The sequence below is a fragment of the Lagopus muta genome, chromosome 25 (genome assembly GCF_023343835.1).
Source record: "Lagopus muta isolate bLagMut1 chromosome 25, bLagMut1 primary, whole genome shotgun sequence".
Classification (NCBI taxonomy): Eukaryota; Metazoa; Chordata; class Aves; order Galliformes; family Phasianidae; genus Lagopus; species Lagopus muta.
In genome coordinates, this window is record NC_064457.1 from 519938 (window position 1) to 530191 (window position 10254).

The window sequence follows — 10254 nt, forward strand, 5'->3', positions numbered from 1 at the left end:
GCCGCTCCGTTTCTCCTTTAAAGGACTTTACATGCGCGTGTTTAAAACTAACCCACGATGAACAAAAAATCCCTAAACTACAGTAATACTGCAAAAGAGGAGCGGGGAGCTCCCCTGTCCCTGCGTGGGGCCCGGCAGGCCGTGCAGTCGTTGGCTGAGGACGAAGGAGCAGAGATGTCGGAGTTGGGCTCGGGGCTGAGCTCGGCACACGGAGAGGTGGGAGGGCAGGGAGGACCCTGGGGGGGGGGGGGGAGGAGGGGGGCGGGCCCTGCTGGTTTGCTGGGATCGATGGGTGCAGTACGGGGGGGGGGGGGGGGGGGGAATGCGCCGACCCGACCCACTGCGGGCACCCGGAGCCGCTTCCCACCTTCCTGCCTGCGCGCATTGACTGCGGGCTGCGGAGCTGCGCCCGTGAGGAACGACAGAAAAAAACCGCAGTTAAATAAAAGGGGGGAAAAAATCATCAGAAAACGGCTCCCGGGCCGGCGAGGGGCAGCGCCAGGCGTGGGCACGGCGGTGCTGCGTCTCACAGCTCCTCGTGGACCTTCTCTCGGTCCTCATCCGACTTCAGCTTCAGCTCCTCGGCCGTGATGCGCCCGTCCTGGTTGCGGTCCTGGTTCCCAAACATGTCGGCGATGACTTTCTCGGGGTCGGAGCCGGGCAAGAGGCGTCCCTTCCCCTCCGCCACCTGGGTCTTGATGAAGGTGGAGAACTGCAGCGGGGACAGAGGATGGGGTGCGCGCACAGTGAGGGCAGACCCGGGGCCATCCACGAGGTCCCCATTGCAGCCCCGTTGTTCCCAGCCGTGATTTCTGCGTCAGACCATTCCTCCCACCCGACCTCAGCCCTTCCCCAGCGCCCGGGGCCAGCAGTGTCCTTCGGGTGCTGCTCCCTGGGTGGGTCCCTGTGCTCTCCGTGTCCCCCCCCACCCATAAACCCGTGCTGCAGGCACCTCCTCAGCAGGGATCTGCCCATCCTTGTTGAGGTCCATCTGCTCAAAGAGGTTCTCAGGAGGGTCCCCGTGCCAAATGAAGAGGTATCCTTCGGGAACCCCCTCCTCCAGGGAGATCAGCTCCACCTCGAAGCGGAGCACTGCGCTGCCTGGCACTCCCCGGGCTGAAAAGCAAGTGAGGGCTGCTGGGGAGCTCAGAAAGGCTCTGAGCAGAGGTGAGAGCTTCTCCAGCAAGGTGTGGGAGCCCCACGGGGTTCCAGAAAGCCCTCAGCACATGCTGTAGGCACTGCTGTGCCATCCCTACCTCCATTCTCGCCGTGACCCAGGTGTGGGGGGACGATGAGCACCCGCCTCTCCCCCACACACATGCCCAGGAGGCCGCTGTTGAGACCCTCAATCACCTTGTTGGCCCCCAGGGTCACCTCCTGGGGCTTCTCGTAGTCGTGGCTGCAGGGGCGCAAAGAGAATGGCGCGACTGAGAAAACTCCCCGGTCCCATCAGGCTGCAGCCCACACCTCAGCCCTGCAGAGCCCACAGAGCCCACAGAGCCCGCGCCCTCCAACCCAGCGCCGCCAGCCCACGCACGAGGAGAAGAGCCGCGTGCCGTCCAGCAGGGAGCAGTTGTAGTGGTAGCGGATGAAGTCCCTGTCGCGGGCGGTGATGTTGCAGCCTTCGGGTCGGTGCACGGCCTCAATCTCCACCGGGTCAGCCGGGTTGTGGAAGTCGATGATGTGGACATCAAAGATGAGCACAGCGGAGCCGGGAATTTTGTTCCCTGGAAGAGGAGCAGGAAGAGCTGAGCAGGAAGCACACAGAGCCGGTAAAGCCCTTCTTGCTGCTGCCACAGCTCGCAGCACCAGGCCCTGCAGCTCCGCTCCTTTCTGCCCCAGCCCACCCAACTCCCCCCCACCTGCCCACAACGCTCCCCATCAGAGCTCCCAACCAACACCTCTCCACCCTGCGCTCCCCCTGGCCACGCAGATCCCCTGCAGCCCCTTACCCACTCCGTTCTCGCCATAGGCCAGGTGTGGGGGGACCACCACCCGCCTGCGCTCGCCGATACAGACGCCCTGCAGGCCCTGGTCCATGCCGGGGATGATGTAGCCCTTCCCAATGTAGGTGTTGTAGGTTTGGTTGCGGGAGTAGCTGCAGCAAGAGAAGCGCAGGGTGCTGTCAGGTAACAGAACTGTTCCGTGCGCTCATCCCCCACTGCACCAAACCTCCTCCAGGGATGCAGCAGGTAGGTAAAATCCTTTTTGGCCCATTTCTTACTTCTCACTGCCCTCCACTCCCAGTTCCCCCTGGATACCCCAACCTCTCCTTGCAGCCCGCTGCTGGCCATGGGGCGAATGTGAGCATCCCCCCCACACCTGGAGTCAAAGAGCGTCCCGTCCATCAGCGTGCCATTGTAGTGGTAGCGCACGAAGTCTCCGGTCACAGCCCTGCGCCTGCAGGACGCCGGCACCTCCAGGTGCTCCAGGGAGACGCCGTCCTTGGGGTTGTGGAAGTCCACCAGCAGCACGCTGAACACCAGCGAGGCCTGTGGTGGGATCACGGTCCCTGTGGAGGGGATGGGTCAGCCCACACGGGGGTCCCGCTACCCAGGCAGGGGCAGTGGGCGATGCCCGACTCACCGTAGCCCTTCTCCCCATAGGCCAGGAATGGTGGGATGATGATGCTCCTCTTCTCCCCGGCACACATGCCCAGCAGGCCCTGGTCCATGCCCTTGATCAGCCAGCCAGTACCCACATATGTATCGTAGGTGCTGTCTTTGCTGTAGCTGATGTGGAGGAATGAGGAGAATGGCTCTGGGGCTGTGCCAGCCCCCCCCGCCCGGCAGTGGGCTCCCAAAGCCACCCCCAGGCCCCCCCTGCCCATCGCCCGCTGTGGTGAGCGCTGTCCCCATACCTGGAGTCAAAGGGGGTTCCATCCAGCAGAGTGCCGTTGTAGTGATACCGCACAAAGTCTGAGTTCTCCACCGTGCGGTTGCAGCGCTCAGGTTTGGCCAGGGTGGTGATCTGCAGTTTGTCATCCTTGTTCCAGATGTCCAGCATCACCACGTCGAAGTACAGCGTGGCGTCAGGGGGGATCAGCCCCGCTACAGCAGCAGCAATGAGGACAGAGCGCAGAACAGGGTGAGGAGCGACCAGTGCTAAGAACACAGAGCTCTGCAGCGCATGCGGCACCACTGGATGGGGCAGGGAGGGTCCTTGCTCACTACAGCCCATCCCACAGCTTCTGCCTGGAGTGCTGGATGGGGACCTGACCTGTGCAGGTCTGAGGCCAAGCCCTGCCTGTGGTGTCTGTGGAAGGGACTGCTGGGATTTGGGGGCCCCCGAACACCCCATAAGATTTTCTTTGCAGAGGAATCAGATGTGAGCCCTCCGTGCCCACCATGGAAAGTGACACAGTGTGTGCAGTGTGTCTGCAAAGCCCTGTGCAGACCCCACCTGTGTTTGCTGTTCAGTGTCCCAGCACACATCCATCTGTCCCCAGCTCTCCTGTCTGGGCGCCCATCGCCCGTCCCCCCCCACCGCGTGCTTTGAGGACCCCCGGCCCCGCAGCCCTTACCCACGCCGATGCTGCCATAGCCCAGGTGGGGTGGCACAATGAGGTGCCGCCGCTCGTTGACGCACATGCCCTGCAGCCCGCGGTCCATGCCGGTGATCAGCCGCCCCACGCCCACCACGCCGGCCACTGTGGCCCCTCGATCATAGCTGTGAAAGGACAGAGCCGTCAGCACCGCGTAGCACAGGGGGGCTGCAGGGTACCTCGGTTCCTGAGCAGCACCCATCTCCCCCCGAGCATCTATGCGGAGTTTCCAGCCTTGCAAGTAAGCTTTGTTCAACAGAAAAGCACAGCAAGGCTGCTTGGGGGTTGCACGGCCACGGGGCAGCCGCCTCTCCCCTGTTCTGCTCTCTTGCAGAGCTGCAGCTCACAAGCAGTGAGGCGTCCTCCAGCCCTGCCTTGAGGTTTTGTCTGGACTGGGGCTCCTGCCACAGGCACAGCCCCCCGCTCAGCCCTGCAGCGCTCAGTGTGGGGCTGAAGCTTCACTGCCTGGGGGGAGACACCCTGAGTGCGGGCAGCCAGGGGCGGAGGGCCGGGAGCTGCTTGCAGATGCTCCCCACACCTGGCACAGCAGTGCAGCACACAGGGCTTCCTGCTGCCTCCTGGCAATTCTAAACGCAGGGAGGAGGAAAGAAGGCAGTCCAGGCCTCATTTGTGGACTGCACATTTCTCTTTATTTTTAAATCTTTAAACTACAGGCTCTAAGAAGCAACTGGGGGCCATTTTGGGTAAATGGAAATCCTTCATCCCCTGTAATGTGCAGTGAATGCTTCTCCTGGAAGCGTGCTGCCGTCCTCGGGACAAAGAGTTATTTCAGCAGCAATATTTTAGCAGCTCCCATCGCTTTGGGGCTCACAGCAGCAGCAGGGGCAGCGCGTGCTCCCTTCACTTTCTCTCCCATCCGTTTTTTTGTGAGAAAAGTACCACTGGACCGCGATAGGGATCCCTTTGCTTTTCAGGGGCTGAAAGTTTTTGTTCCCGTGTTTTGTCGAGCCCCCACCGCTGCCCCCACCCCGCTCACATCGGTGCCCATGGTGCGCTGCCCCACAGACCCCCGGGGCGCAGCGCGCGGCCGAGGACCGCCTCGGAGCGGCTGCTGCTGCCACGTCTCAGCGCCGCTGCCCGCATTCCTCCCGCAGCGCACGCACGGACACGTCCTGAGCGCAGCGCGGCTCTGCGCCCCCCCCGCCCACTGCTCCCCTCGGATCGGTTCCCCCCGGATCGCTGCGAGGCCGCGCACAGCGCAGCACGGGGAGGAGGGACGGGGGGCACCGCCGTCAGTCGGGGCCGTGCGGGGCGGGCGGGGTGTCCATGGGGGGGGAGGGGAGGGGTCCGGGGGGGCGGGGGAGGCGGGGGAAAACCCCGCGGGGCCGCGTGAAGCGGGAGCGGGCCGAGGGCTGTACCTGGAGTCAAACTTTTTGCCATCTTTAAAGGTCCCATTGTAGTGGTAGCGGATGAAGTCCCCCATCTGGGCCTCCCGCAGGCAGACTTTGGGGATGTAGTAGCGCTCTATCACCACGTCCTCCAGCGGGCCGGGGTCGCTCAGACCCAATGCCCCCAGGAGGCTCAGCAGGAGCGCGGCGCTGCCCGCGGCCATGGCTCGGAGCGGCGGTGGGGGGAGGCGGGAGCTGAGCCCCCCCGGCCCGGCCCCGCCGCGCTTCTGTACACGTGGAACGGGCCCGGCCCCCCCAGCCCCCGCCCCAGGCCCGGGGCGGTGATTCCCTGCGATGGGCCGGGCGGAGAGCCGCGGCGCAGCGGAACTCCGCGATGGAACTTTCAAAAAAACCGTTCTCTTCTTTGCGGGCGGTTCTTTGTGCGAAGGGAGCGGCTTTGTGCAGCGCCGGGTCCTAGCGCTGCCTGCGACCCGGTTTGCTCAGGCTCTGGCGTTCGGGAAGAGTAAATCCGAGTAATTAACGTAATTAACGCCCGTACGGATAACCCTGGCCGCTCCTCGGTCCGCTGCTGTTACTGAACGGCAGTGATCAAAACCCCTGCAACCGCCCCTGTAACAGACCGTCACGGATCGGAGCAGCACACAGAGCGCACCTACGCGTTGCCCCTCACCCCCTCACACCATTCGGGGCCGCGGGGGGAGCCCTCTGCCCGTTCCGCCCGCACGGACGTGGGTTGGGCCGTGTCCAGCGCGGCCGTGCCTGGCTCTGCGAGCTCAGCCGCAGCCCTCGGCTCTGCGCTCTGGGCGCTGCGCTCTGGGCTCTGGCACAGCGCAAGGATCCGCCTCCGGCTGACCACGGCCAGCGGCGAAACCAGCGCTGAACGCTGCCGGGCGGAGGGGGCGGGGGGAAGAAGCAGCGCAGCGCCGAGCGCGCAGCGCAGCGCACTCGAGGGATCCCCCGACACCGCAACTCCGAGCGGATCCGGGCCGGTCAGCATCACTCAGTGCCAACTCCGCCCTGCGCGCAACGCACAGAGCCGCACTAAGACCCTGCGCTCCCGACGCGCACCGCCCCTTCCTCCCCCCTCCGCCCCCGCTCGCCTCCTGCGCGGAGCGCTGCGCGGCGCTGCGCGGGCAGTGCGCGGCGGCGGCGGGGATGGGCTGCGCGGCGCTGGCGCTGCCGCTTCTGCTGTTGGCGGCGGGGCCGTGCGCGGCGCAGTACGAGCAATACAGCGTGCGCGGATTCCCCGCGGCCGCTCTGGAGCCGCTGCAGCGCGCTTACACACGGGCGCTGGCGCAGTACGCGAGCGCGCAGTGGGCGGAGAGCGCGCGGGCTCTGGAGGCCAGTCTGCGGCTGCACCGCCTGCTGCGAGACAGCGAGGCGCACTGCCACCGCCGCTGCGCCGAGGGGGGATCCGCGGAGGAGCCCCCCGCCGAAGGGGACCGCGCGGAGTGGGAGTGGGAGCGGGAGCTGCAGCTCTTCGGGCGGCTGCTGCGCCGCGCAGGCTGCCTGCGTGCCTGTAAGCGCGGCCTGCCCGTCTTCCAGCTGCGCTACCCGCCCGCGCAGACGCTGCGCGATTTCCAGCGCCGGCTGCCCTACCAGTACCTGCACTACGCGCTATTCAAGGTGAGACTGCGCAACGCCGGGAGTGACGGGGGTGGGGAGTGAGGGGCTGCCCTGACCTGGGGGTGTGGGCGTCCCCCGTCGTGCACCCCACATCTTCTGTACCCCTGTCTGACTTCCTCTGCTCTGCACTCCTCCATTTGCCCCCCTCACCCTGTGCCCCCCACCCTGTATCTCCCCATTGCCACCCCCATACCGTGTCCCCCCATCCCACATCTCCATTCCTCACCTCCATTCTGCACCCCTAGATCCTTCTCCCATCCCTCCCACATCTCTCTGCCATGTGTTCTCCCCTCCTGCTCCCCCCATCTTGCACCCCCTTCCCCCCATCTCCTCCATCCTGCCCCGGCACCGCTGCACGTCAGCAGCAGCAGGATGTGAGGAGCGTGCCCGGGATGGGGCCCCAGTGGCTGCCCTCTCCAGCCCCGTGTGCCCTGGTCTCCCCCCTCCCACAACCCCTGCTGGGGGTTCTCTGAGTCTCCCCGTGTCCCCCGACCCTCTGTGGTCACAGACATCCCCCAGCACAGCTCTGTGGGTGCCCCTGGTCCACATGGAGAAGTTTTCCAGGGACAGATGGAATTTCTCCAGCTCTGCTGTGCCTACATTCTGCCTCTGCTTCAATACTGCTGTCCCCAAGGCCCCCTGGGTGTGTGGAACGTTGCCCGAGGAGGGGGACACAGGGCTGTCCCAGCCAGTGGAGCGTGGCTTGGGTGGGTGGGTGCAGCACCACTGCTGCTTTGCTCCTCGGTGCTGTGGCCCCATTCACCCTGCGGCGACGAGGAATGGCCTGACCTGGATACTTAATGCATTTTCCTCTCGGTTGCTCTGGCTAAAATCCATTTAAGGGATGGTTCATCCAGCCCCTCCAGCTTTGTTTCTCGGAAGTTGCAACCTGAGAGCTCATAGAAGCAGCAGCAGAGTGGGGACAACTGCCGAGCTGGCAGTGGGGCTGGAGGAGAGTCTGACAAACCTGTGCCACGTGGGTCACTGCCAGAGGGGCTGCGCTGTCCGTGCTGCCACCGTGGGCTCGGGGAGAGCTTTGTGTGCCTCAGTGCACACCGCTCCATCAGCAGGACGTCCCCCCCTGCCCGCACGCTGCCCATCCTTCGTTGCCAGTGAGTGATGGGCGTTGGGGCTGCCCGTCCCGAGGATCGCCTGCTGCCCTGGGACGCATCCCAGCGTCGCCCCTGCGGCCCCACGCACCGCCCCCCTCTCTCCGCAGTCCAATAAGATCGAGAAGGCGGTGTCGGCTGCTCACACCTTCCTGCAGAAGAACCCCAAGCACGAGATGACCCTGAAGTACCTGAACTACTACAGGACGATGGTGGACGTGGACGAATACCTCGTGGACCTGGAGGCTCAGCCCTATGAGGTAAGGAGGGGATGGGCTTGGGTGGGAGAAGAGAAGGAAGAGGAGCATCCCACAAGGGCCACTGCATGTCCAGCAGAGCCCATCCCAAATCCCAAAAGCCCTTCCAGCAGAGCCACTTCCTGCCCCAAAAAGCATCTCTGGGGCCAGTGCCAGGGATGGAGCTGTGTCTGGCGAGCACAGGGCAGCTCTGAGAGCTGAGCCATCTGCTGTGGGGCTGGGCACGGGGCCTGGAACCCAGCGGGGAGGTGAGCAGAGCCCTCTTGGCCTCCACAGCCGATCTTTGTGCGCTCGGTGAAGCTCTACAACAACGGGGATTTCCGGAGCAGCGCGGCTGACATGGAGCAGGCGCTGGCTGAGTACTACAAGGCGTACGAGGACTGCCTGGCTGGCTGCGAGGGCGCCTATGAGCTGCAGGAGTTCAAGGACTTCTACCCGGCCATCGCAGGTGGGTGGGCAGAGGGCGGGGGGGGGGGGGGGGTTGCAATGTGGGGCAATGCCTGACATTATCTTGTCCCCAGACCACTTTGTAAGCGTTCTGCGCTGCAAGGTGGGCTGCGAGAGCGAGCTGACCCCCAACGTAGGCGGCTACTTTGTGGAGAAGTTCGTGGCCACCATGTACCACTACCTGCAGTTCGCCTACTACAAGTGTGAGTGTGGGCTGGGAGTTGGGGGCTGAGCCCCTGGGGTGTCCCAGGGCAGGGTGTCACATCCGTGTCACACTCTGCTCCCTGCAGTGAATGATGTGAGGGATGCGGTGCGCAGCGTCTCCAGCTACATGCTCTTCGACCCGGATGATGCGGTGATGCAGCAGAACTTGGTTTATTATCGCTTCCACCGCGAGCGCTGGCACCTGCAGGAGGAGGACTTTGAGCCCCGGCCGGTGAGAGCCCCCCCAGCCCCTGCCCTGGGGCTCAGTTGATGTGGGGCTGATGTGCTCCCCACCCCCCCGTTCCCAGGAAGCCGTGCGCTACTACAACAGGACGGCTGCACAGAAGAAGATGCTGGAGTTTGCCAGGCAGTTCCTGCAGGCTGACGACGAGGTGGGTGATGACCACTTTCGGCGGCTGCTTTTCGGGGTCCCTTGCGGTTGGGGTCTGTGGGTACCCCAAAGCAGGACCCCTCCCCGTGGGTGTGGTGTGGGGGTCCATCCCTGAGCAGCCCCGCAGGAAGAACCACTGTGATCACTGCACTGCTTCCTCCTCCCACCCTGTGCTGCAGATGGAGGTGGATGATGGTGAGGAGCCAGACCTGCAGGATCTGCCCTCAGACGGCGAGTTTGAGGGCGAAGGGGACTACGAGGAGGGCTTCTTTGCAGAGTGGTGGCAGGAGCCCAACACCAAGGGGGACAAAGCCGATGAAGGTTCCTGACGCTGGGGCTGGGTGCTGTGATGTGAAGTTGGGGGGGGGGGGGCTGCTGCCTCGTGGTGCCACCATCCCCTGTGTTTGCAGAGAACCTCTGATGCGCCAGGAGAGGGGGATCCTGGCCCTGACAGAACAGAATGGCTGTGATGCCATCCTGGGGACTCCAGGCTCTTGCTCCATGCTGCACAGGAACACAGGTTCACTGAGAAGGGTCGATCCTGCCCAGTGCTCCCAGCAGGACTGCCCCTTCCACTGGGACGTCGCTGCCCTAATTCCTATCGGAGGAGCAGCCACAACACAGTGACACCACCTGTCTGGTGCCCCCTGAGCCCCCCGGCCCCGATGCCCCTGGAGCCCTGGCAGCGGTGCCCGGTAGCAGCACCGGGATTTGCTGCACCCCTTCACTCCTCCCCAGGCGCCACAGACCAGGGGGGCCGGCACCAAACTGCTGTGTTGCCTTGTGGGTTCTGGGCACGGTGGTGGTTCTGCACATCCTCAGAGCTCAGTCGGGGCTCCTGCTCTTGTGCTGGCAGCAGCCCACCCCCACCGGCAGGTCCAGAGACCCCTCTCCCCCCCGGAGCCCACGGCTCGGTGCTGAGCGGTGCTCCCGGGCACGGCATCCCTCTGCCGGAGCATCCGTCACCACCTCTGCCCCACACGTGCCTTCAACTCTCTCCACACCAGCCCTCCATAGCTTTAAGCTCCGTTAATTTAATACTTCCCGTCTTCTCGCTTTTTTTGTTCGTTCGTTTTGTATTTTAAATGTACTGGTGCTGAACTTTTAATAAAATCCGGACCGGTCTTTTGACGGCTGCCTCTGCCCATGGCTCCTCGGGAGGGCACGCAGAAGTGCTGCGTATCCCTGCAAAGCCGGGGAGAGCTTGAAAGACTGGGGAAGGGGGTGGCGGTCGGGGCGGGGACCCCAGGCCGAGCGGTGGGCGACTGGGCTGCAGACCCCCCGTTCCTTTCCGCCTTGCGGACGT

General features: G+C 64.5%; 2 protein-coding genes across 2 annotated transcripts; one reads left to right on the plus strand and one right to left on the minus strand.

Moving 5' to 3' along the window:
- Positions 1 to 316: 316 nt before the first annotated feature.
- FKBP10 (FKBP prolyl isomerase 10) lies at positions 317 to 5239 on the minus strand. The gene is made up of 10 exons (XM_048926798.1): positions 4924 to 5239; positions 3524 to 3669; positions 2861 to 3050; positions 2587 to 2732; positions 2323 to 2512; positions 1953 to 2098; positions 1538 to 1727; positions 1257 to 1399; positions 953 to 1116; positions 317 to 712 (listed from the first exon to the last, which is right to left on the minus strand). The coding sequence occupies exons 1-10, from the start codon at positions 5115 to 5117 to the stop codon at positions 527 to 529; spliced, it is 1695 nt and encodes a 564-aa protein (XP_048782755.1). The 5' UTR covers positions 5118 to 5239; the 3' UTR covers positions 317 to 526.
- A 794-nt stretch (positions 5240 to 6033) lies between these two features.
- P3H4 (prolyl 3-hydroxylase family member 4 (inactive)) lies at positions 6034 to 10065 on the plus strand. Its single transcript, XM_048926629.1, has 8 exons — positions 6034 to 6540; positions 7760 to 7909; positions 8183 to 8354; positions 8428 to 8556; positions 8644 to 8789; positions 8866 to 8949; positions 9128 to 9269; positions 9359 to 10065. The coding sequence occupies exons 1-8, from the start codon at positions 6070 to 6072 to the stop codon at positions 9367 to 9369; spliced, it is 1305 nt and encodes a 434-aa protein (XP_048782586.1). The 5' UTR covers positions 6034 to 6069; the 3' UTR covers positions 9370 to 10065.
- The last annotated feature ends 189 nt before the right edge of the window (positions 10066 to 10254 follow it).